Below are 26,067 nucleotides of genomic sequence, written 5' to 3' on the forward strand. Positions count from 1 at the left end.
AAAATATCCTTATTGCCTCAAAACAAAAAACTGCAGTGCCCCCATAACTTTCCTGGTGTCAGTCAGGGAAACAGCTCGTGTCAGGTCCAGACAGTGTTGGGGAGTAACAGATTACATGTACTGGAGTTACGTAATCAGAGTACAAATTATGAGTAACTGTATTCAGTTACAGTTACTGTTTCAGTGAGTGGTAATTGGATTACAGTTACTGTGTTGAAATAAATGGATTACACTGCGGTATTTTCCTGTTTTCACATTTTGGGCTAAACCAGGACTAAACCAGGACTAAAACCAGGACTAAACCAGGACTAAACCAGGACTAAACCAGGTCTAAACCAGGTCAAAACCAGGACTAAAACTAGGACTAAACCAGGACTAAACCAGGACTAAACCAGGACTAAAACTAGGACTAAACCAGAACTAAACCAGGTCTAAACCAGGTCAAAACCAGGACTAAACCAGAACTAAACCAGGACTAAACCAGGTCTAAACCAGGTCTAAACCAGGTCAAAACCAGGACTAAACCAGAACTAAACCAGGACTAAACCAGGACTAAACTAGGTCTAAACCATGTCTGAAACAGGACTAAACAAGGACTAAAACAGGATTTAACAGGACTAAACCATGCTGCGTGGACCGTGTCTCCTCCTCTTCTATCAATAATATTTTTAATTTAGTTGAGTAAAATCTGGTCTTTTTATTGTCTTTTAGCAAACAAAATATCTTATGTTATGATTTCCTGGTCTTTGCTTGTCTACAGCAAATCAAGTAATCCAAAGTATTCAGATTACATTACTCACTTCAAGTAATTTAATGGATTACGTTACAAACTACATTTTGTGGTATGTAATCTGTAATCTGTAGGGGAATACATTTTAAAAATAACCTTCCCAAATAAAAATAGCAAGAAATGTGCAATTACACAGACCAAGAAGCATAATTTTCCATTTCCATTTGAGAAATAACTGCACTTAAAGCTGCTTTTTCAATTGTTATAAACACAGACGCTCAGAGCATCGACCATCTTGAGTCAGTACACTCTTTGGTTGTGTGGAAGGGTTAAGAATTCGCTGGTTAGAAATCATTCTTCATCAGTCTTTAACACTAGGCACAGAAATAATTATTTGACATAAAAATAAAAGAAAACACTTTTATTCTGTTGAAATCAAATTTAAAGTATCAGAACTAATGTGTTTCTTGTGTGTAAATTGCGCCGAACATTTGGATAGAATTCTCCCTAGTTTATTTGTTTATTTGATTATTTATTTCAGTCATAGGTATATTTTGACATTAATTTGCAGACAGTCATATTTAACATACACAGACTGAAAAGGTGTCGGCTGAAGCTTAAGCTTATTCTGCCCTTTACCCTTTGTTTCTTTGTCAGAGCTTCATCTTAACACCAGTTCATCTTCAAAAATACAGCAGGAGGAAACAAACAAATCAGAAACAGAACAACAAAGTACTACAGCACAAACTAAGTATCATAATTCATGTATCTGTCCAGAGTTAAACATTTAAACTTCTTTATAAAGTGAAAGAGATTGGTGCACAATTTGAGGTTTTCTGTACAGTTGTTCCAGAGCTCCAGCCCTTTAACAGATTTACAACATTTCATGTTTGTTCTGATTTTCTTTTTGATAAACATGGTCGTGCCTCTGAGCTTTCAGATTTTGAACATGTTCTGTAAAGATTTTGACAGGAGATTGTTGCGAGTATAAAGGTCGACTCAATCATAAAATTTCAGAGTTTGAAGGTTTATAAATAACACATTGATTGGTTCGTTATAAGCTGATAATGTGATGCTCTTATTGCCTTTTTTTTTGCAGGTAAAGACTGGATTTGTATTAGTCTTATATGTACTGCCCCAAATCTCAATATCGTAGGTTCTGTCGGGCATTACCAGCCAGTTGTATAGAATAAAAAGACTGTTTTTATCTAGAATATATCTATATTTGTATATAATATATCACTTTGGATAATTTGTTCCTAATTGTATTTATGTGTGATTTCCAGTTTAAATGATGGTCTATAGTTACTTCTAAAAAAATTTTTTCAAAGACTTTTTCTAGTGGTGTATTATTGAACATAATTTTTACATGATTTTGTACTTTTCGCTTTGCAAATATCATAAATTTAGTTTTTTCTATGTTTAGCACCAATTTATTAATATCAAACCAGACTTGAATTTTCTGCAGCTCCCTCTCCACCATTTAAAAAAGCTGCTTTTGTTCTTCACCTGAGCAGTAGAGGCTGGTATCATCTGTGAAGAGGACATCATTGAACAATTTTGATGCTGAACATGAATCATTTATATAAATAATAAATCATTTTGGCCTGAGCGTTGAGCCCTGTGGAATTCCAAGTGTGTGATCATCAATGAGTGCTTATACATGCACATCAGTATCCCGGTTATTAGCCATATTATGTCAGTATTCGGGCTACTGTGTTTACATGCGCACTGAGAAACCGGGACACTCATATCCCCGTATACATGATCAAATGGAGTATCCCACTTTCTTGACATAATCTTACAAATGTGCAAGCACAAAAATTAACTTAAATCAATTTCATAAATCAGGAAAAAATACAAACTGTGAGCTCCTTTAGTATAAGAAGCTAAGGAGCTACGAGATCTCCCACAATCCACTGCACACATCAAACCAACAGATTCTTCATTAAAATCTTCTGCATAAATAAACTCAACTTTACAACATATAAACCAGAAACACTGTAGAGCCACATCAGCAGGTTTGATCAGATCATTCAGCTTTGATCACATTTGTTTATGTTTTACAGAAACGAAACTTAAGACCACATGGCTAATTAACATAAACTGTTAGCGCTGATAAAAACAGCTGCTCCTTGTGCCGCTGATGTGAACAGCTTCTTTTGGATTAAAGACACGACTCAGTGGATTATGTGTGTTCTTTTTGTGACAGAAGAGGTGCTAATGATGGTGAGTCTGTTCTGTGCGTGTGTTGTATAGGAGATAGTTCATGTTTTAGTTTTTCAGCGATTACACGAGTGCAGGTCGTACGAGTGCAGGTCGTACATGTGCAGGTTTAGTGCAGCTCTTAATTTTACAGTCACTTCACTCATTTGGTCACTTTATTTATGTTGGTCAATTTATTTATGTCGCTACTGTTGTGGTGAAAAGACTGGAAAGTGTTTTGGACGCATGCACACTCAACTTTATGTTGCAGTAACCAGGATATTGTGTTTACATGCCACAAGTATCCCGATTACTATCGAAATAAACCAGCTACAGTAACCCGGTTTCTAATAACCGGGATACTGAAACCGGGGTACTGTGTATACATGCACCATGAAGAAACCGGGATACTCAAAAAACCCAATCATAACTGGGTTATTGATGTGCATGTATACACACTCAATTATCAAAATGGAACGCTTTCAAATAGAACTCTCTACTTCCTATAATTTCTTCGCAAACTGCTTTATGATTTGAGTAAAACTATAATGTATATGTAGACCAGACATTTTCTCGCCAAAGAAAGTAAAAATGAGAGAATGATAAAAACCATAATCATAATCACTTTACGTCCATCTCTCTCTCTCACCTGTCTTGAGTGTTTGTTCGATTTTGCCCTGGGACACACTGTGCAGTCTCTGGATATACTCTGGGCTGTACCACACTCTGAGTCTGTCTCCGGCCTCCAGGGGGCGACACACTCTGAAGTAGATCTGTTTACCGCGCTGGAAGGCCGTGAGGTTTCTTTCGCTGTCATCTGAAGAAGTGCGCACAAACCTGGACGAACAGACGACAAAAATCAACCGTCTTACTGAGAGACACGAGGCAGGCTAACCACTCTGCCACAGTAAGACAGGGAGGACATGCACACTCCAGTCAGAGAGGTGAGGAGTCTAACCCACAACCTTCAACTGAGAGGAGGAGACAGGCTAACCACTCTGCCACACTAATACAGGACAAGCACATTTGTAAACAGATTTTAAAATAATAATAATTACAGTATTTTTCAGACTATAAGTTGCACTTTTTTCATGGTTTGGGTGTTTCCTGCGACTTATACTCTGGTGTGACATTTTATTTATTTTTTACTTATTTTTATTAAATAATTTTGGTGCAAGCCACATAATTATGTAACAGCAGTAAAAATGCAATACAAGTAAAATGACAATAAAGTTACAGTATAGATACATTGTCTCCTCATTTATCATTTGGGCCAAGGTCAAGTAGAAGTAAACAGCAAGGCCAAAAATTCAAGTTAATGCATCTGATATAAAAATGTATTGAACAGATACATATGACTTATAGTTTGGTACGACTTATATGTTTTTTTTCTTCTTCATTACACATTTTTTGGCTGGTGCGATTTATAGTTCGGAGCAAGAAATACGGTACCTCATCCAGTTTGCTTTGGTCTCATCACTTCCATCAATCGACTGATATGTGTTGTTTGCATCAAGGATCTGTGAAAACATGGTAAGCATAATCAATCAATCAATCAATCATGCTTTATTTCAGACTCCAGTGGGTCCATATCGAACATTTAAAAAACAGACAGAAGACACATAAAACTGTAATCACATTCTATAGTCCATAGAAGCAGTTCCTCCAGTGCCTCCAGAGTTCTAAAGTGAACCTGACACTGCTCATTCATTTTGTGGATCCTTCAGGCGCTTCATAAATTTGTATATGTTTCTGATGGCAGCATTCAATGTAGGGACATTATTCTGCACAAACTGATACTTGTCCATCAATGGACTTTCATCAGGATATGAAGTTGCAGACACAAGGCGTCAGTATTGTTAAAGGACACAGGTGGTAACTCATCAAAGTGATGCAAGACAAAAAGAGGGGATTTTGTCTCCAATTTCATTTAGTAATTCAAAGAAGCTTTTGACATTAGTTGCGTCTTTTTGCTCCCACTGTGCTGTTTCGTGAGCTCGCAATCCACTCGGAGGTGACGTGGCTCGTGGCTAATGTCATAAGTTCATCTTGCGCCACTGTCTTCATTTTCACAGCCAAAAAGTTTAGAAACTCATCCTCTACAATGATTTTGTCATCAGGTAGTGTAAATCTCTTTTGTCTCAGCAGAGAGACAGCAGACTCCCCACCTGTCTGCCTCTCTCGACCCGCCGCCATTCTACCGCAGAAGATTTTACTATTGCTTTTAGGGTTGTCAAAAGTCGAAAAATAAGATACTAATCGATACTAAGACTAATATCGAAACTAGATAATGTAATTTCTGGACTATAAGCTGCTACTTTTTTTCACACTTTGAACCCTGCGGCTTAAACAACGATGCAGCGAATATAGGGACGGATTATTTGTTTATGAAAACAGCGGATGTGCGCAGCCTGAGTGCAGAAAGTGCAGATGACCTCACAACATTCTATAGGGCAATAATATATTTAATGCAGATGGTGGCAGCCACAATGAATATTGTTTAAAAGCAGATTTGTGTTGTAATACAGTGAGTTTTTTGGTCTAGTCAGCAATAGAAATGATCAGGTTCAATATTTGTTAATTGACCTTTTGGAGATTTCATAGCAGCGTACAATGTAATCAAAAGAGATTACATTGTACGCTCTTGCTCTTGCCCACATCTGGGAGTATGAAATCTGTGTATCATTCATTCATTTGTTTTTCAAAATAAAACCAAAAACAAGAAAACTAATAAAAACAACAACTATTTTCTTCATTATTTGTCTCCAAAACCAAAATGAAAAAACTGACAATAATTAGTTTTTTCAGTTTTTGATTTTGTGTTTGTGACTGGGACTAGACCGGGACTAGACCGGGACTAGACCGGGACTGAGACCAGTTTAATCCTGGTTTAGTCCGTATGTGGCGCAAAATCCGGCACTGAAAACTGTAAAAATGAATAAGTATCATTTTTTTCATTTTGGTTTTTGAGACAAATAATGAAGAAAATAGTTTTTTTTTTTTTTTTCCTCGTTTTCTTATTTTTGGTTTTATTTAGAAAAACTAATGAATCTGCAAACCATCATTGGCATTTGCAGTATTACCTTTGATCTAGAAGAGTTTGTCTGCAGAAAAATATGGCACTTACAATCCAAGAGAAGAAGCCAGATGACCTGTCTTTAGTCACCAGCTCTCCCTCGTAGGGCCCAAACACTGCCCCTAGAGGAAACCCGAGGCCAGTGCAGCGGACGTCCACCTCCTGGCCCTCAGTGAAGACCTCTACACCAGCAGGGGGCGTGAGAGAGGCCCTGCCCGCTGTCCCCAGAGGCACCGGAGTGTCCTGCACCAGCACAGGGGGACCATGGGTGGGGCAGTGGTCTGAGAAGGGGAGCTGGCACTGCTCACAGACTGAGGACACAAGAAGAAAACTGCAGTGGTGGAAAAAGTACTAGAAATACTCTGTTGTAACTGCATTGTGCTGAAGTAAAAGTATAGTTATATGGCTGATGAAGTATGAAGTACTGCTGCCAAAACTGCACTCAAATAAAAAGTATGCATGAAAAATAGCACTCAGAGTACTGTTATTTTCAACACAATTTTATACAAATCTTGATCATAAAGGAAAAATCTGCATATTCTTTGAGCTGTGGCCAATCAGAGAAGGAGATGAGGTGTTGTTATGTGTATGAGCAGAGACAGGTGTGGACTGAGACAACTGGGACGTGTACAGTCCTCAGCAATTATTATGATTTAAGATGTAACTAATTATTGATCTATATTCAATCACAAGTACTAGTACTAGTACTACAAGTACTAGGAATGTAACAATAACCGAAATATCATAATATTGTACTGTCAAAAGTCTCACAATAATATTGTGGGCCATTGCAATATACTGAATTACAAGTTTCTTTGTTTAAATTCATTGTTATGGTGCAGCAACAGCTTAAAAACAGACAGAACTACATAGACCATGATCCTTTGCTCTGTTTCAGTCCAATCTGTATGATAAAACAACTGTTACTATGCACGTTTAAATCTTAAATACTTAGATTATGACAGAAAAGTAGCATATTCACAATTTCGTAAAATATAGCAATAAATGAGATGCAGATTGTGAAAATATTGTATCGAGAGAAATGGATATCGTTACATCTCTAATAAGTACAGCTTCAAAAATGTAGTCAATGGACATTTCCCCCCAAAATCTACAGTACTGTTAGAGTAATGAGTATTTGTAATGTGTTACTTTCTACTACTGAAACATTGTGAGATTTGGAGTATGCCTATGCACTTGCACATTTGGGCATTTTGGGTCTGTGTGAATAGAACAATAATAGTTTTATTATATAGGTCCCTCAAGATTCAATACGATATGCGATACATGGCTCATGATATGATATTATCTAGGGATGTCACAATATCTAAATCGCAAGGTATGATATTATCACAATATACATCTCACGGTACAATATTTACTGCGATATTTTAAAGCGGGTAATATAATTGTAGATGGGACACCTTTTTGCTTTTCAAATACCTTGACAAGATATTAGTGTGAATTATTTCAGTCATAATCCCAAGAATTCAAGTAAAAAACATATTTCTTCATGTTGTCTGCACTGAAATGAATCATGGGCTATGTAGTTTTCTATGTTTATAAGCTGTTGCTACTATAAAACCATGCATAGATATTGTGACAGTCCACAATATTATTGTGAGACTTCTGATGATACAATATCACGATATTTCAGTTATTGTTACATCCCTAATATTATCAAGATATTGCAGTACATGTGATAGTCAATATATTGCACATGATACTCTGTATACTCTAAAACCCCATTTACATGTACACGGGTATTTTCAAAAACTGAGACATTTCCCTTCGTTTTGTTCCCATCTTTTACATGCAAACGGTGAAGTCACCTCTGAAAATGAATCTTTCTAAAAACTGTGGATAGAGTGGAGATTCTGGAAAACTCCAGGTTGTTGTCTGCGTGTAAAGTGAGATAAACAGTATTAGGAGCTGACACCAAAAGTGTGACCGGTGTTTCCCTTTTGCTCTGATGATGATGATGATGATGATGAAGATGGAGCATTTAGAGCAGCAGTCACATTTCTTCTGGTGCAAAGACTTTTCATGTGTTTGCACTTGCACACAGCTGATGGATCAGATCCATGACCAGAGACCAATGAGGCTCAGAGGTCAGCAATTCTGCCATTTCTTTAACAGATCTGTGGAGAGGCGAGCCCGCTCAGTAATGCACGTTTTTCAAGGTTTTTGTGAGTAATGCTACAAATTTGAATCTAATCCAGGTGCCACCCAGAGGCTTGGCGTTGTTACGGCGCACGATGGAGTATTTATACAGGTTGATGTAAACAAAAACTTTTATGAAAACGATGCTGTGTGCACAATGTTATTTTGGAAAACAGAGGGAGAGAAATATTTGTTTCTCAACAAACACGGCTCTGTGCACATGTAGCCTAAATAAGCAACAACATTGTACAGCAGTCACAAAAAATGCTAAGATACCAAAATGATGATGACCATAAATGATAACAATACTGTATCACTAAATTTACTATCATGATATATGAGTATTTGAATATTTTTGCACACCCAGTGCATTGGTCTAACCCTCCACCACAGGCCTGGACTGAAATAAATAGATACATGGATGGATGGATGGATAATATTTTAATATCCCAAAGGAAATTATTTTTTCAGGCAGTAGCGATTAAATCTGCCCCTGGTGGTAAAAGAATTGCCTCGCCTGGTTTAGGATGATGACTTACACCAGAGGTCCAGGGGCTGCTCACTCATGATAGAACCATGGTCCACTCCAGCCCTGCGTCCACTCCAGCTCTGTGTCCACTGTGGAGACACAATTATGAAAATATATCAGAATACACAGAATTAGGACTGTTAGGATTAAGAACATTTTGGCTATTAGATTTAAAGATTTTCCGATTTCTACTTAATGTGGTGGAATAATACCTGTTGTAATTACAGTTTTACTCTAATCAAAAAACGATTTGTGAAGAAAAGCTGGAAAAGGTGTTTAAAATTACAGAAGTGCAGAGAGTTAGAGAGTTTCATATTGAAGACGTCACAGTGGGAGAGTCTTGTCCAAACATTCAGTTCAATTTACACATTTTTCTGATACTTCAAACATGATTTCAACAAAATAAATGTTTTATTATCATATCATCATTTTATTATCATTTTCTTTTTGTCAAATCATAATTTCTGTCCACGTTAGAGTTTAGGCCAGTTTACAACATGGTTGCTAGGTAACAGGATGGAATTCCTTAGTGTGATGTCAGGATTTTCAACCAGGAAGTAAAATTAACCAAAAAAAAAAAAAAGTATAAATTATAAGAATTATAAATGATAAAATCTTAAATAGAATGGTCTTGACTATATTTTTGCTAAATGAGTAGTTCGATGTGTCATTTTAAAGGTGTACTGTGTAACTTTTCTTATAGCATTGATGTACTTTGAGGAGATAAGCTGGTCAAGATGAAGCCACCAGGCCAAGTTACAGGGCAGATCTGTGGGGAGGCAACCCCACTCACAGTAAAAATACATGTTTTTCAAAGTACTTGTATTTAAATGTAAGATAGATCAGTTTAATGCCTTACTGTGCAACAACAGCAGTGTTTTTTTTGCCCTTAAAGTCCAATTTAAGGGCAGTAGAGTTAGTTTAAGGGCAGTAGAGTTAGTTTAAGGGCAGAATAGCATAGTATAGTATCGTATCGTATAGTATGGAATAGTAAGTATAGTTCTGTGTCGGCTCAGCGCACACTGCCGCTGATGCCTTATCGTTGTTGTTTTTGTGTCGAGGTCTATGCGCCGCAAAGTAATTCACCACCACAACACTAGGAGGCGAGGATTTAAACCTGGCGTTCGTGTCAAGTTTAACATGAACCACCTCCAACGTGATACACGCACAGAACAGACTCGGCATCAGCAGCACGCCTCTTCTGTCACAGAGAGAACACTCATATTCCACTGAGTCGTGTCCTTTAGTCCGACAGAAGCTGAACCGCATCAGCAGCACAAGGAGCGAGCAGCTTTATGTCCAGAGTCAAATCGTCGGCGCAGGACTCCGGTATGACGTTTCTGTGACATTTCCAAATGTTCACGTGCACTGAAACTTGATTTGAAAAAAATCGTGTGGATGAAATCAAACTCACAATATCTGCCAGAAAAATCACAATTCAATTTTGTTCTTAAAATCGTTCAGGCCCAGCCCAGTTTGGGAGGTGACAGTCAGGAAATTGAATGAACCCAGCGCAAAATAAAATATACAGGTTTCATTTTGAACTTGTGTAATAAACATTAAGCATCCTGTATTTCATAAAAAAAGATTCCTGTGAGCTTTAAGTCATGTTAAAATGTTGTTATCTCCTCAAGAACAGACCTGGAGCTGCGTTTTGTTTCATTCACACGTTTGCGTAACTCTTTATTATTAGTCTGTCTACATCTCCAAAACTCAAAATGCTCTGTTCTATCTTGTGATGTCATCAAGAGGTAGTTTTCAAGTGAACAGCATCTTTTTTTTCTTTAGTTCAGTAGAGATTGGCAATTCCAGGGCTTTTGAGAGAAGAACTCAGTACTAAACCTGCAGGGATTGTGAGTTAAACATGTGTGAATGAAATAAAACACAATTCAAGTATATATTTTTAACATTGAACAGAAAATCGCGTAATACGAGCCCTTGAACCAATAAGAAAATAAATAAATAACATAAATGTAATTCACTAAAACAGTTGTGATTAAAATTTCTCATACAGCCCGTTCCTCTTTTTTAGGCATACGTTAATATTAAAACATTTTGACTCTTTTACACCGTTTTATCACTGGTCAAAAGGGTGTCTGTCAAGAAGGAGTTAATAATATTAGGCCTGCCACTTTTACAAGACGAAGACTGTTTCTTTAATTCGCCTACGTATCTTAAAAACTCTGCAGCGACGCAAACTCTTGAGCATTTCGCTTTAAAACTGCGCTTTTTTCTCTACAGCGGGCTCCAAACTTGTCCTTAACTTCTGTGTCACCGTGCGTCACATGCGTCAGGGGCACTCCTCCGCTCAGCCGCAGTTTTCCTCCGCTGTTCGTGCCGCATTCAGGGGCTGGGGCTGGTTGGCGAGCTGCAGCAGCTTTCGGAAGCCATGTTAAATTTCACTGTCACTCGCCACGGAAGCACCCAGGCAGCGGGGGAGACTGTGTGGCCCGCCGCCGTGTTCCGCGCTCGGTGGCACGGACTCACCTCCAGCCGCTCGCCGCTGCTCTCGCTCTCTACACCGCGGACTCGGAGCCAAACTTTCCGCCGTGGAAAAGGGGGAAAAGCTTCTAGCCAAGAGGACTCAGTCGCCTCCCCGAGCATTGGCCACCATTTTTATCACAGGAAATGACATATAGGAGGACGGAGGAAAGCGAATGCGCAAAAATTAAAGTTAACTGCGAGGATTTAAGGCGTTCCGGGCAGTGGGAAAGTGACCGCATTTACTGATGCTCACACGTCTAAGTTAAGAAATCACTTGAACTGTACAGCACACGGTGATATAAACCTGGACTATAAGCCTCCAAACCTAAGTTTAGCCCCAAACTCCCCACAATGATCATCTGAAATTAAAAATAATCATCTTGTGAGAGGTATTAACCCTAAATGAAGCGTTATTTTGGCTTTAATAGAAATACTTGCCCACTGTGGTGTAGAGAAGGGTGAAGCAGATGAAATGAGGCAAAAACAATAGTTAGAAGTATCACTGTATTACATTGCTGTGCCCAAATCTGATGGTTGAGTCAAGTGAAGGTGCATACTAGCCAGGCTGGCGCCCCCTAGTGCTTCTCCTCAATTTCAATTCTCTCCAGCGACTAGGTCAGGAATCAGAATACACTAGACCAGGAGTGTCAAACTCATTTTGGTTCAGGGGCCGTATCCAACCTACTTTGATCCCAAAGTGTCCGGATCAGAAAACTCATGTCATATAAACCCCAAAAATAACAATAAGTTCAAATATTTCTGCAGACAAAACACAAATCTTTTTTAATTGATGAACTCTTTCTTTTTCAAAATATTATAATATTATGAACAACCTGAAATTTTAAGAAAAATGCAATTTCAACACAATGTTTTAACATGAACTTGTATGTAAATAGGAATAAGTCAATTTTTCTTGTAAAATCCTGCACTCGGCTCCACTTTTCTCATGTTGGACATTCTGATGAGGGTGTCACGGTCAACAGTCAAAATGATCGTCCTTTAAGAGCGTTTGGAAAGAGACAAGTCTTCATTTGTGCTGCTCTGGTGGGAGGGGCCACGTACAGAGGCACTGGAGACGCTGCTGTGATAAACACCGCAGAAAATTAACAAAATTTTAATAGAAAATATAATAAAAATATTTTAGTAGAAAATCAGTCTTGGAGGGCCAGATCCGGCCCCCGGGCCTTATGTTTGACACCTGTGCACTAGACGGGTCTCAAAAACTCTGGAAGTGTGAGTTCGGGCACCAGCCATTCAGCAAAGAGCCATATATTCTGTGTTGTCAATGATTCCCAAGATCGAGGATTTAAAGCTGGAACAAAGGCTGTGTTCAGACTGAAGCCTGAAGTGACCCAAATCTGATTTTTTGGCCTCTATGTGACCTGTATCTGATCTTTTAATGACAGTCTGAATGACTCAGATGTGAATGTGAATGTGACCCAGGACACTTGGATATGTGCTCCTGAAACTGATACATATCTGATCTTTTGACATGTGACTTCAGTGTGAACGGCCAAAGTGCATTCATCCACCTACACATTATCAACAAGACTCAAACGTCACTGTTCTGCTCTGAAGTAGGTGAAAATTGTTAATGAACTCTGTGTCACTGAAGTGAAGCACATCACCACTCACCACTCTTGGCTACGTCTCCACATCCACACGTTCCTTTCAACGGACGTCGCTGCCGCTGTCCCACAAAACACCACGGCCAAAAACCTCGTCCTTCTCCTTCTCAATCTCCTCCTTAAAACAAGTAAGTTGTTCATGTTCTGGCTCCGGTACGAGAGGAACTTTAAAATCTCCAGGTGCTCAATGCTCGCGTCCATGTTTGGACAACTTCTGTAAACACAGAGCACGCTCACTGCGGTTGACGTCGTTGTGTCTCCAGTGCACATGTGGGATGCTTCTGGGCCCTTTAATGTTCACACTGGAGTCACATACAAGTCACATTTAATTGGAAATGTGAACGACCTCGAAAAAACATCGGATTTCACCAAAAAATCCGAATTGAGCGTTAAGCCCTGCAGTCTGAACGTAGACCTAGTGCCTCCGCTCAATTTCATTTCTCTCCAGCAACTAGATCAGGAAATAGAATACACTAGACCAGGCATGTCCAAACTAAGGCCCCTGGGCCAAATGCGGCCCTCAGACAAATTTTTCTTGGCCCTCAGACTTCCAGGTGAATTGGCCCAAAGTATCTTGCCTCAATTGAAAATTATTTTTTTTGCTGCAAGTTTTTTGGAAATCTACCTTGATAAAGCTGATATTTAACATTTAGTGTGTGGTTTTAAGGATCTTATCATGAATAAAGACTGATAGCTCATTCTAATGTGTTAAACATGCTCACATTTAAATTATTCACTGTACTGAGCACCAGTCTACGGCCCTCAATTGGCCCTCTTCTTCGCCTGTGTTTAGATATGTGGCCCTTTATGAAAAAAGTTTGGACACCCCTGCACTAGACGGTTTGCAAGAACTCTGGAAGTGCAAGTTCGGGCACCAGCCAATCAGCGAAGAACCATATATTCAGTGTTGTCAACGATTCCCAAGATCGAGGATTTAAAGCCGGAGCAAAGAGAATATTTGGTGAGTTTCATCAAGGGGAAAGACGTTATTTTTCTTCCTACGGGATTTGACAAAAGCTTAATATACTAGTTATCCCCATTCACGGGGCATTGCATACGTCACGACCAAATAGCAGCGACTGGTTATATTAAAAAAAGTACCTGCCTACTGTTGAGCAAACGAATTCTAACACTGAGAGGTCAGACAGTTTCTACAAAGTGAAACGGGCTGATGAATCAGGCTAGCATGATACTGCACTGTCAAATCTAATAAATTGACCTTGAAAAAATCTAGAAAACCAATTGTCTTGAAAAATCTGACTAAAGTGGAGTGTGAATCTAAAGCTGAGTTTACAAGTAATTCCTCGGTGTAGTGTCCAGTAAACTCCTCTTTCATCTAAGTAGTTTTAGTGGTAGTACTGAAGTTTTCATTCATAGAACTCATTCCTGTTGTGAAGCTGTGCCAATAACGAATCAGTCAGCTCCTCAAATCTGAAACATGTAGTAACTAGGGGTGTAACGATATCCAAGTCTCACGATACGATATCGTCACGGTATGAACTTCATATGGTTGGAAGACTCACGATTAGGGATGTAACGATATCCAAATCTCTCTGTACGATATTTTCACGATATACATCTCACGGTACGATATTTATTGAGATATTTTGTGGAGGCTAAACAGCTAAAACTGTTAATATGCTACTTTTTCCTCTTAAAATGCCTTGACAAGACTTAATCAAAAGAACTAAGATTTAAAAGTGTTTAAAACTGTTATTTCTTCTTGTAGTCTACACTGAAACAGAGCAAAGGATCATGGTCTATGTAGTTCCCTCTGTCTGTTTTTTAGCTGTTACTGCACCATAACTCTCCATTTAAACAAAGAGACTTGTAATTCAATATATTGTGATGGTCCACGAACTTTGACGATACGATATCACGATATTTCGGTTATTGTTACATCCCTAGTAGTAACCTTTACTTGAAGAGTAAGTTAACTTTACTTGGTAAAACCATGGAAGCCGATTGTCTTGAATTGAGCAAATGTTATTTATAAATACAAGTTAGAGTAAGAATTTACTCCACTGTGACCCAAGACACAGATTTTTTTTGGTTCGTCTTGTCATGATCTGCATGTAGGTCTGGATATACAGTTCTCACACAAGGGTCAATCCGTACACAGCAAAAACTGGAGGGTTAAAATTTTAAGGTAAAATATTTCAGAGTTGTTTTTAACACCAAAAGTGTTATTTTAACTATTTGAATGTTAAATGGGGGTTTGAGTTGGGGTTATTTGTCAGAGTTGATGTGGTTGAGGTTAATTCAACTTCCTCTAGTGTTAATTTGGCTCCTCCCATTCACCCCTTCAAACTCTTGTGAGAGAAGACCAGTTTGAACCAGTTTTGCACATAATTTCATCTTAAATTATCTAAAATAAAGTAAAAATAAAATAAAACACCTCTTTGTGTTGTTTAGATAAATCAGAATAACTCTACAAAGTGTTATCTGTTTACTCTCAAAATGTTAATATAACTCTGGATTTCGGGGTTAAACAGAAACTTTGGTCGAATGTTACTTAATTAACATTTCCAAAAATGTTAAATTAACTCTAGAACAGACTGGACTCATATAAACTCTGAGAAAACGTTAAAGTTGATTCTGTGAGAGTCAATTTTAACCCTCCACTTTTTGCTGTGTATGAAATCAGCTGTCAGCCAGAATCTCCCCTATGAACCATCTCAGATTTGGCTGAAAAAAAAATCAAAAAAATTTCTAAAATCACCAGATGAAAGAATCTCAAATTTTAGCTCAGTCCCTTGAGTCGTTCCTGAGTTATGGCCTGTTGAAATTTTGGGGCCATGCTCACTTTTTCAGAAACCTTAATTTATAATCATGTTTGAGAGACCAGAACTTCATCAAAAATAGAGCTAGGAAGATGAAAATTTGTATTATTGTAGGCCCCCAAACTTCAACGGGCCATAACTTGGGAACGACTCAAGGGATTGCGCTAAAATTTGAGATTCTTTCATTTGGTGATTTTAGAAATTTTATGAAAATTTTTCAGCCAAATCTGAGATGGCTCATAGGGGAGGGCGGCTGATTTCATATGGACTAACCCACATGTTGAATTGTTAATACATGTTTTCTGTCATTTCTAATCTTTTTGTAATTATTTTATTGACTATTTTGTTCAAATATTGCTGGTCAAGTGAATGTAGAAAAGAAAAAGAAATGTTCTACTTTTAATCTCCAAATAGACGACTTCTGGATCCTTTTATTGCTGCTTCAATGACTTGAGTATAAAAACTTGAGTAATACTAAATGTTCAGAGACATGATCTCTCAGTCAACAATAAAATATCCTCATTAATGTTCAATAATGATCAAATCCTCCTTTATTTTGTGATTTACGAATAATGTCTATGGGCTTGGGTTGAAAAGATTTGTGACTTTTAAAATATGGGTCCCCAGAAAAAGTTTGAGAAACACTGATGTATTCTACAATAATTCAGGTAAACAGGGATTTGAATATTTATTAGTCTTTGAAAAAACAAGCAAAAACTTTTGTTCAGCTTAAGTTCAAACACATCGTAACATGTGAAACAATAAAATAATAAAGCTCGGTCATTCCATGTCAACTCAACCAAGACCCCTGCACTGAAGGCTCAAAAAATGCTGGAAGAAACAAAACAGGTGAACAGGCGTAATCGAACACAGACTGGATGAACAGAGGGAGGATATAGAGACGCTCTGGGAAGATCAGGGATTGAGTGGCAGGTGTAGGAAAAACAAGGATGTAGCAAAAGTAGGAGCGGAACAGACTGGGAAATGAAGCTGGACTCTTGGCAATAACATGTCACTGTTGAAGTTACTCATCTCATTCAACTTGACCTTAGTCTGACTGACAAGTCATGTGCTTTTTTCACCCTGAAAGTAACTGTTACTTTACCACAATCATTAAGATTCACTAATTTGTTGCTGTGAGTAAAATAAAAGAACTGAATGCAAGTGAACACTTGCGTTAGATTTGACAGTGTATTAACAACACTGGACTGCTTCAGGTGCTCTGAATATGCAGGATTATTCATGTTGCCCACTGACAGATTGATGGAAAAGGTCATGGCTCCCCTTTGTTCTAAAGTCTAGGCCAGATCCTAAAACTTATTGACTTGAACACAAGACATAGAACAAATATCCCTCTGCTTCTTTGGAAGGTGCTCAACAGATTTTCATAGTTACCCACAAACAAATGTCAACCAGGGCCAAATGTCCACTTTGATGATCAGCCACAGTAATAGTAATACACGTGTCCTGTTTAGCACTGCACTGTTGAGTCTCACTTTTGTTTTATGCCCTGAAACATAAAGCCTGGCTGCTAATCTGTGCATACAGCCTCTGACAAGCTCCAGTCGACACTCACACAGTCATTCACAGGCAACGGGGTGACAGGGTGTTAAGTCAGGATTTAGGCAAACGGTGCCCTCTGCAGTCTACTATATATACCTGGTTACCTGGTAACCTGCGGGTTACCTGTTGTAAGCTTTTCATTCTGCACATGACTGTTTAATATGATATAATATAATATACAGTCTGTTCTGTTGAACCTGATGGACTTGAAGTGAATGAAGTGAAAAAACAAATCAAACAAACAGAACTCATGAACCCAGAAGTTTAAGACCAAGAGCTGCGCCTCAGGGACTTTTCTATGTAGAAAAGTATCAGGACAGCGCCCTCTTCTGGTCACATTGGAGTAGTGTAGTAGGAAGTCACAGTAAGAGTCAAACTAAGACGCGTACAGTCACGTAAAGGCCAAAGTGTTTCGTTTGTCTCGTGTTTGTAAAAATGTACTTATAAACAAATTTAGTAACAAGAGAATAAAAGTAAAAGCTTACAGCACCTGGTATTCCCAGGCGGTCTCCCATCCAAGTACTAACCAGGCCCGACCCTGCTTAGCTTCCGAGATCAGACGAGATCGGGCGTGTTCAGGGTGGTATGGCCGTAAGCCACAGACTCACACATGGACACTGTTTTTATATCTAGATTTAGCTCTATTTAACTATATATATGTTCAATAATCAGAATATTTGGATCAAATACAGAGGATGCATTTCCCCACAGTGTTCACTAAATGATACCTTTACCTTAATAACACACAGAATAAAAAAGAACATCATCCAAATAAAAGGACTGAATTGTGACTCACAGTGAGAAACTGCAAAACCACAAAATCTCTCTTCAGACATTCATTTCTACTTTCAGCAGCATTTCTTTACAATCTACATTAGTAGAACAGGGAGAGCAGACGTCCCTGTTTACCCGGGACAGTCCCAGTTTTGAGTCTGTGTCTTCTGTCCCAGCAGATTTATCCCAAACCTGTGATTTGTCCCAGTTTTACACAAGAAATGTCCCAGGTGTCCCTGTTTTGGACCAATCTAATACCTGCGACAGTAAAGAGAGGAATAAACTGTCATTTGTTGAGGTCAAATAAAGAAAAGCTGCTTCAAAATGACCAAAACACAAAGAAAATGGGACTATAGTGAGTGTGATGTTCATGTCGAGTGTGTTTTTCCTGACGCACTCGTTTCACACTTTTATTATTACCAACCAACCCAAACATGTCCCAGTTTTTGATTCAGAAAATCTGCTCACTTTACTTTACAAAATACATTTCATGATTTCTGTAAACATTGGAAAGTGCAGATATAAAGTAAATATAAAAACAGTGTCCATGTGTGAGTCTGTGGCTTACGGCCATACCACCCTGAACACGCCCGATCTCGTCTGATCTCGGAAGCTAAGCAGGGTCGGGCCTGGTTAGTACTTGGATGGGAGACCGCCTGGGAATACCAGGTGCTGTAAGCTTTTTAAAAAAATCATTAAACAATATTGCATTTTTCAAGAGGAGAGAACAGAAACACTTTGGCCTTTTCCATGATTCACTCTGATGTTTTTAGGACAAATGACGGTGACTGTGACTGACTACTGCACTACTACAGTTTGACCAGAAGAGGGAGCTGTGCTTCTCTTTTCTACATTTCAAACTCCCTCAGGCGCAGCTCTTGGCCTCACACTACTGGGTTTATTACTTCTGTTTGTTGGATTTTTCTTCATCATTTAACTCCATCAGATGCTGTAGATCAGAGGAGTCAAACTCAAATTCACAGAGGCCAAAATTAAAAACTGGGACTAAGTCGTGGGCCAAACGAAATATTTATAGAAATATTTCAGCAACATCTACAGGTTGAGCCGTTCACTCCCAAAGAGAAGTCATTTTCATAAATCCAGACTCAGTCACAGTCTGAAGTGTCAGTGTAAAGTTGAACAACATCTGAACATGTTTTCAAAGCTGTGCAGCAGCTCGTGCTGCAGGTCTACACACTGTTGGGTGTGTCTTATAGTCCAGGAGCCAGACCCTCCACCACCATATTCTGCTCCTTTTCCTGACTATGATAATTCATGAGTCACACCTCATGACGAGTTCGGGTCTTTTGTTTCAGCTCGGCCCGCTCAGTCTCAGGACCAAAGCTCCTTTTGTGGGACCTTTATGTGTGAAATGACATGAGTCTGTTCAAAGTGCTGCTACGGTCACATAGTGGTGAAATCTGGAACAAAGAACGATGAACATGATGAGGAATATAACAATATAACCAGAGGCTTGTGAATTTCTGTTAACAGTCTTTAGAAAATAAATGAGTATCTAATTACAATGTATTTTTATTATAGTTTGTTCAATTTTAAATGTAATTCTAAATTTGCAGATAATGGTAATCTTATAACATTAAAATAAAATGTTTTTAGTATTTTTGTCGCTCTAAATATGCATCACAGCCGCCGATGTGCGACACCCAGCACAGATCTGGCAACTCAGACTTACTGGCACCTACACCAGCAGCATGATTTATTGAACTTTTCGAGCTCTGGTAGGTGGATGGATAAATCCAAGAAAAGAAACATTTCTGAAGAAAAGAGAATGTTTAATGCTACATGGAGAGATACATTTGATTGATGAGACTTGGTTTACACATGATAAAATGATGACGGAACACAGAAGCAGACGCATTTTTGGTTCACTGTGCATGGATAATTCAAGTTTGGATTTTTATTTCCTCTGAAGACTTAAACAGACACTGAGAATTTCATTTGAAAGTAAGCATCAACCAAATGTCTTTTTTCGGAGTTCAAAATGTTTTTTGTTACATGCAGAAATAAAATTCTGTTTTCTCTGTAGCATCTCATTGATTTCATAAATGCAACACACTATAGTCTTTTATACATAGCAGGTAAAAAATGATCTGCAGTGTTTTCCTCATTTTAGATGTCACAAGGGTTTTGTGGCTCTGGGTGTTTTCTTTTCTGTGGGAGACGCTTTAAATGGCTCTTTGAGGATTTAAGATGACCAACCCCTGATCTAGCTTTCTCCCGTGTGTGTGTCTTCATATGTGTTTTGAGATTACTCGCTTGTGCAAACACTTTCTTACAGACTGAACAACTGAATGGTTTCTCCCCTGTGTGTGTCCTCATATGTGCTTTGAGATAACATCCTTGTGCAAACACTTTCTTACAAACAGAACAGCTGAATGGTTTCTCACCTGTGTGTCCCCTCATATGGATTTTGAGGTCATATCTATAAGCAAACACTTTCTTGCATACTGAACAGCTGAATGGTTGCTCCCCTGTGTGTGTGCTCATATGGATTTTGAGGTCATATCTTACAGCAAACGCTCTCTTGCAGACGGAACAGCTGAATGGTTTCTCTCCTGTGTGTGTGCTCTTATGTATTTTGAGAGCACGTCTTACAGCAAACACTTTATTACAGACGGAACAGCTGAACGGTTTCTCCCCTGTGTGTGTCCTCATGTGTGCTTTGATGTAAGATCCATGCGCAAACACTTTCTTGCAGACTGAACAGCTGAATGGTTTCTCTCCTGTGTGTGTCCTCATGTGTGCTTTGATGTAAGATCCGTGCGCAAACACTTTCTTGCAGACTGAACAGCTGAATGGTTTCTCTCCTGTGTGTGTCCTCATATGTCTTGTGAGGTCGGATCTTACAGCAAACACTTTTTTGCAGACGGAGCAGCTGAATGGTTTCTCTCCTGTGTGTGTGCTCATATGTCTTTTGAGGTCATATCTTATAGCAAACATTTTCTTACATACTGAACAGCTGAACGGTTTCTCCCCTGTGTGTGTCCTCATGTGTGTTTTAAGCTGAACCTTTTGGGCAAATGTTTTCTTACAGACTGAACAGCTGAATGGTTTCTCTCCCGTGTGTGTCCTCATATGTGTTTTGACTTCATATTTATAAGCAAACACTTTCTTACAGACGGAACAGGTGAATGGTTCCTCTCCTGTGTGAACTCTCCTGTGTATTTGTAGTTTATATTTAGACCCAAATCTCTCTTTACAAACAGAGCACTTGTATTTCCTGCTCTCAGCTCCTTCGCCAGGTCCTGACATGTCTCCATAGTTCACAGTATTTCTGGTCTCTGGTGCAGACTTGTCTCCATCAGCCTCTGTGCTCATGTGTGCAGATGAACAGCTGAATGGAGCTCTCCAGTCTTCATCACTGTCAGTGTCAGAAGAGTGCTCTGTGTCTCCCTCAGTCTCTGAGTCTGCTCTGATGTCCTCCTCCTGTGTGTCCTCTCTGTGGACATGTGTCTCAGCTTTGATGCCCTCCTCTCTGGTGGACATGTGTCTCAGTCTTGATGTCCTCCTCCTGTGTGTCCTCTCTGTGGACATGTATCTCTGTTTTGATGTCCTCCTCTCTGTGGACATGTGTCTCAGCTTTGATGTCCTCCTGTGTGTCCTCTCTCTGCTCAGTTTGTCTTTGTAGAAGCAGTGAGGATTCTTCTGTTTTCACGCTCACAGCAGTAAACTCTGGGACAGAGCTGATAAATAAAAGATACATTTGTATATTTCAAACCCAGTCTGAATATTTGTAACAAAAATGATTAAGAATGAACAACAAAATAAAGAAAAGCAGTTTGAAAATGTCTGAGACTCACACTTGCAGCTCAGTCTCCTCCTGTTTGATGTTGTGTTCTTCTTTAATGTGTGGAGTCACACCAGGGCTCAGAGAGGGGAGCTGGACAGCTGCAGGAGACAAGAGAATATACATGACATGAACACTGTGAGCTTGTCTGTAGTCTTCTATTTTAAGGCTGATGGGATGTCTTTTCTGTCCATGAAGTTGTAAATACATTTGAGTCAGTATCTGAAGTGATTTAGAGTCATACAGGTTCTTCGGCCGTTACAGCCATGGCCCACGTTTCTAACCAGCTCTTTTCTACATCATAGACATTTTTCTATGCACTTTTTAACACCCAGAGCCAAAAATTAAGACTTACCAGCTCTGATGAGCACGACCCTCGGGTTCAGAGCAGAGTCCAAGAGCTTCTGATTCTTGTGTTTGGAGCGGCGCAGCTCCTCCTCATAGTCCGCCATGGTGCTCTTCAACAGCCCACATATGTCCTGTACACCAGCACCCAGACGCTCCTCCACAAACGCTCTAAACCCTGTGGACATATTAAATTTTTTTGGTCAAAGTGCTACGGCTCTGCTCTACGGTTACTGGTGGTGCTGGTAAAAAGCGTTCTGTCCAATGGTCAGTTCAAATTTGTGTTGTTAAGTTGATTCAGAACATAAACAAACTGCTGTTTGAGTTCTTGTTTTGTTTAGATCTTTTACCCTAATGTGAGACTTCAGGTTATAGCACTAACAAAATGTTCACATTAACATCATAAATAACATCCTAAATAACACAGTAAATAAAGTTTTGACAGTTTTTAGACTAAAGCTCAGTCCACAGTCAACCAATCAGAATGAACCTGTCAGCCACGTGCTGCTGTGACGCAGCACAGCCAATCAGAATGCAGAGATTAGTGCTGTTCACAAAAGAATTGCCCCAGACCTGGGTTCAAACCATAGACTGTATCAAATATAAACATATATACGTCTGTGGTTCAAACCATAGACTGTATCAAACATAAACATATATACGTCTGTGCATAGCCAGGTGAGTTACGTAACAGAAGTTTAATATCAGGATGCTCCATGTTACATATCACTTATATATTACTTAATGTAAACATGAACTCCTATAGGCACTGGAAACTCCTTTACGATTTAGCCTACACAGTAACAGTTTCAAGTTGGCTGCAGGTTTAGAAATCCACAAAAAGATTATTATGATTAGACCTTCCTCCAAAATGTACTCAATGAGGCGTTGTAATAATCTCCACCTATGATAAGGAGAGTAGTGTCAGGTACTGTGTGTGTCCAGAATGCACTGATTACTGACGTATCTTTAACTGAGTTTTCCTCGGTCAGAAGGACAGGCCACTCCACTTGTACAAAGGTAGATGTTTATTTAGGAGGAGGGGCAGGGGATATTTAACAATGTTTTTTGATGGTTACATGTGCGTGGTTATATGGAAAACAAAAACAAGAAATATATACATTAGAGAACAAACTCTATGAAATGAACAGAAAAAAATACATGCTATTATACAGAGGAACCACTGGTAGAGGCTCCAACACAATAAATAAATTACACGTGGAGCACCCATAGACCATGGGAGCATCGCACCGTAAAACAGACCTTTTTCACAAGAGCCGTATGTCAGTGCTTTTCCATGGCAGAATATCTGTGGAAATGTCTGGTGTGTTTTCCACCAGCTTCATAAATCTGCCCCATCACCAAATCTTCAACCAACAAGGTTAACAAAGGAAATATTCTGTCCATGAAGAATTTCCATCCATCCAACCATTTTCATTTGTTTATCCAGACTTCCTTTTCCACGCACATGGCCTCCAGCTCCTCCAAGGGAACCCTGAGGTGTTCCCAGACCAGCCCAGCGACAGATTCCCTCCAGCGTGTCCTGGGTCTTCCCCAGGGCTTCCTGGTGTGATGTGCCCAGAACACCTCAGAACATGGCCCAGGAGGCATCCGGAGCAGATGTCCGACCCACCTCAGCTGCTCCTCTGGACGTGAAGTAGCAGCGGCTCTACTCTGAGCTCTTCCTGTGTGACCGAGCTCCTCATCCTATCTCTAAGGGAGCGCCCAGCCACCCTGTGGAGGAAACTCATTTCAGCTGCTTGTATCCATGATCTTGTTCTTTCGGTCATTACCCAAAGCTCATGACCAGAGGTGAGGGGAGGAACGTAGATGACGGTAAATCGAGAGCTTTGCCTTTGGGCTCAGCTTCCTCTTCACCACAACGGTCCGATACAGCGACGGCATCACTGCAGACGCTGCACCGATCCACCTGTCAAACTCATCCTTCCCTCACTTATGAAAAAGACCCCGAGATACTTGAACTCCTCCACTTGAGGCAGGGACTCGCCACCCACCTAGAGAGGACAAGACACCTTTTTCCAGTGGAGAACCATCGTAAACACCCTAACCCATGAAAAATGTAGCCACAAGTATGAAGGTAAGAAAGACGAAAACGTAAAGGAGAACAACGACGACGCACGAGAGAACTACTGAGCAACACTAAAGTTATGGTCATGAATAAAACAAAGTAACTTGTTCATTCACTACAATTCTAAAATTAAAATTAAAAATCAATTTCATGATGTGGATATTAACACAGACAGAGAGATTTGTGCAGTTTAAACGTTAGACATGTGATCTGTGAACATCTGCAGCATTTAAAGTGCACAAATCTCTCTGTCTATGCTAATCAGTGTTGGGAAGGTGACTTTTCAAATGTATTCCCCTACAGATTACAGATTACATACCCCAAAATGTAGTTTGTAACGGAATCCATTAAATTACTTAAAGTGAGTAATGTAATCTGAATACTTTGGATTACTTGATTTGCTGTAGAGAAGTAAAGACCAGGATATCGTAACATAAGTTTTATCTGCTAAAAGAAAAAAAAAGACCAGACTTTACTGAACCAAATTAAAAATATTATTAATAGAAGAGGAGGAGACACAGTCCACGCAGTATGGTTTAGTCTTGTTAAATCCTGTTTTAGACATAGTTTAGACCTGGTTTTAGTCCTGGTTTAGATCTGGTTTTAGACCAGGTTTTAGACCTGGTTTAGACCTGGTTTGGATCTGGTTTTAGACCTAGTTTGGTCCTGGTTTGGACCTGGTTTTAGACCTAGTTTAGTCCTGGTTTAGACCTGGTTTAGTGTCCAGCAATGAGTGGAATTACTGAAAAAAAATAAAAAAATAAAATAAAATAAAAAAAATGTGAAAAAAAGAAAATACCTCTGTGTAATCCATTTATTTCAACCAAGTAACTGTAATCTAATTACCACTCACTGAAACAATAACTGTAACTGAATACATTTACTCATAATTTGTACTCTGATTACGTAACTCCAGTACATGTAATCTGTTACTCCCCAACACTAATGCTAATATCTACATCATGAAATTTATTTTTAATTTTAATCCTTGAATCGGTCTGAGTTCACAAGTTACTTAATGAATTACTTATTCCTTCTGTTTTATTCATGACCATAACATTAGTTTTGTTCAGAAGTTCACTCATGCGTCGTGGTTCGCCTTTACGTTTTTGTCTTTCTTCTCTTGATAGTTGTGGATAAATTGTTCATGTTAGAATGTTTATCCTTTTTGGACCTTGTTGGTTGAAGATTTGGTGATGGGGCAGATTTATGAAGCTGGTGAAAAATATTCAAGTCATTTTCAAAGATATTCTGCCATAGAAAAGCGCGAACGTAAGTCACGTGGTTTACCTTACATCGCGGCACTTCCGGGCGTGGTGAAAAAGGTCTGTAGCGTTAGCTTATAATTCTACAATAACTAATAAATAACTTCTAAACATTACTCACATGGCACGAACGCACACGGCACTCAGACACACAAGAACACGCACGATGCCCGAGAGCAGCACGACGCTCCGCTACTGCTGCACAACAACAACAACACAGAACGGAAGTTGTGGAGCCCAAGCTTTCCGGGACTACAATCAGCTGCATCATGGGTAACGTAGTCCCATGCACACCGGACTTTAACAAATAGGCTTGTAAGATTTGTTCAGTGTTCAGTATAGCGCCCTCATGTGGACCGTGGAAGGAGCACGAACATTTTTCCAGCACAGTTGTTGGAGAGAGGAGAGCGCGCTGACGTAAGAAACTGAAGACCACGGAACTTTATTCATAGACCTAAATCTAGATTTAAAAACAGTGTCCATGTGTGAGTCTGTGGCTTACGGCCATACCACCCTGAACACGCCCGATCTCGTCTGATCTCGGAAGCTAAGCAGGGTCGGGCCTGGTTAGTACTTGGATGGGAGACCGCCTGGGAATACCAGGTGCTGTAAGTTTTTGCTTTTA

General features: G+C 39.3%; 1 protein-coding gene, 1 long non-coding RNA gene and 3 other non-coding genes across 5 annotated transcripts in view; 3 read left to right on the plus strand and 2 right to left on the minus strand.

Annotated features, from left to right (window-relative positions):
* prdm11 (PR domain containing 11) overlaps positions 1-11,327 on the minus strand; it is a 17,681-nt gene extending 6,354 nt beyond the window's left edge. The window contains exons 1-5 of the mRNA XM_020923927.2: positions 11,191-11,327; positions 8,714-8,792; positions 6,063-6,322; positions 4,388-4,455; positions 3,585-3,772 (exon numbers count right to left, since the gene is read on the minus strand). Coding sequence (XP_020779586.2) covers positions 3,585-3,772; positions 4,388-4,455; positions 6,063-6,322; positions 8,714-8,792; positions 11,191-11,307 — 712 coding nt within the window. The 5' untranslated portion in view covers positions 11,308-11,327. The remainder of the gene's footprint in view (positions 1-3,584; positions 3,773-4,387; positions 4,456-6,062; positions 6,323-8,713; positions 8,793-11,190) is intronic.
* Positions 3,744-6,162, plus strand: LOC129409459 (uncharacterized). Its single transcript, XR_008632414.1, has 3 exons — positions 3,744-3,879; positions 4,366-4,468; positions 6,046-6,162. It is a non-coding gene; the product is annotated as an uncharacterized LOC129409459 (long non-coding RNA).
* A 6,312-nt stretch (positions 11,328-17,639) lies between the features above and the next one.
* Positions 17,640-17,758, minus strand: LOC129409567 (5S ribosomal RNA). The gene has a single exon (XR_008632451.1). It is a non-coding gene; the product is annotated as a 5S ribosomal RNA (ribosomal RNA).
* A 739-nt stretch (positions 17,759-18,497) lies between these two features.
* On the plus strand, positions 18,498-18,616 carry LOC129409606 (5S ribosomal RNA). Its single transcript, XR_008632462.1, has one exon. It is a non-coding gene; the product is annotated as a 5S ribosomal RNA (ribosomal RNA).
* A 7,322-nt stretch (positions 18,617-25,938) lies between these two features.
* On the plus strand, positions 25,939-26,057 carry LOC129409644 (5S ribosomal RNA). Its single transcript, XR_008632500.1, has one exon. It is a non-coding gene; the product is annotated as a 5S ribosomal RNA (ribosomal RNA).
* The last annotated feature ends 10 nt before the right edge of the window (positions 26,058-26,067 follow it).

Source organism: Boleophthalmus pectinirostris, unplaced genomic scaffold, assembly GCF_026225935.1.
Source record: "Boleophthalmus pectinirostris isolate CB_2022bp ecotype Guang Dong unplaced genomic scaffold, ASM2622593v1 HiC_scaffold_2, whole genome shotgun sequence".
Taxonomy (NCBI): Eukaryota; Metazoa; Chordata; class Actinopteri; order Gobiiformes; family Gobiidae; genus Boleophthalmus; species Boleophthalmus pectinirostris.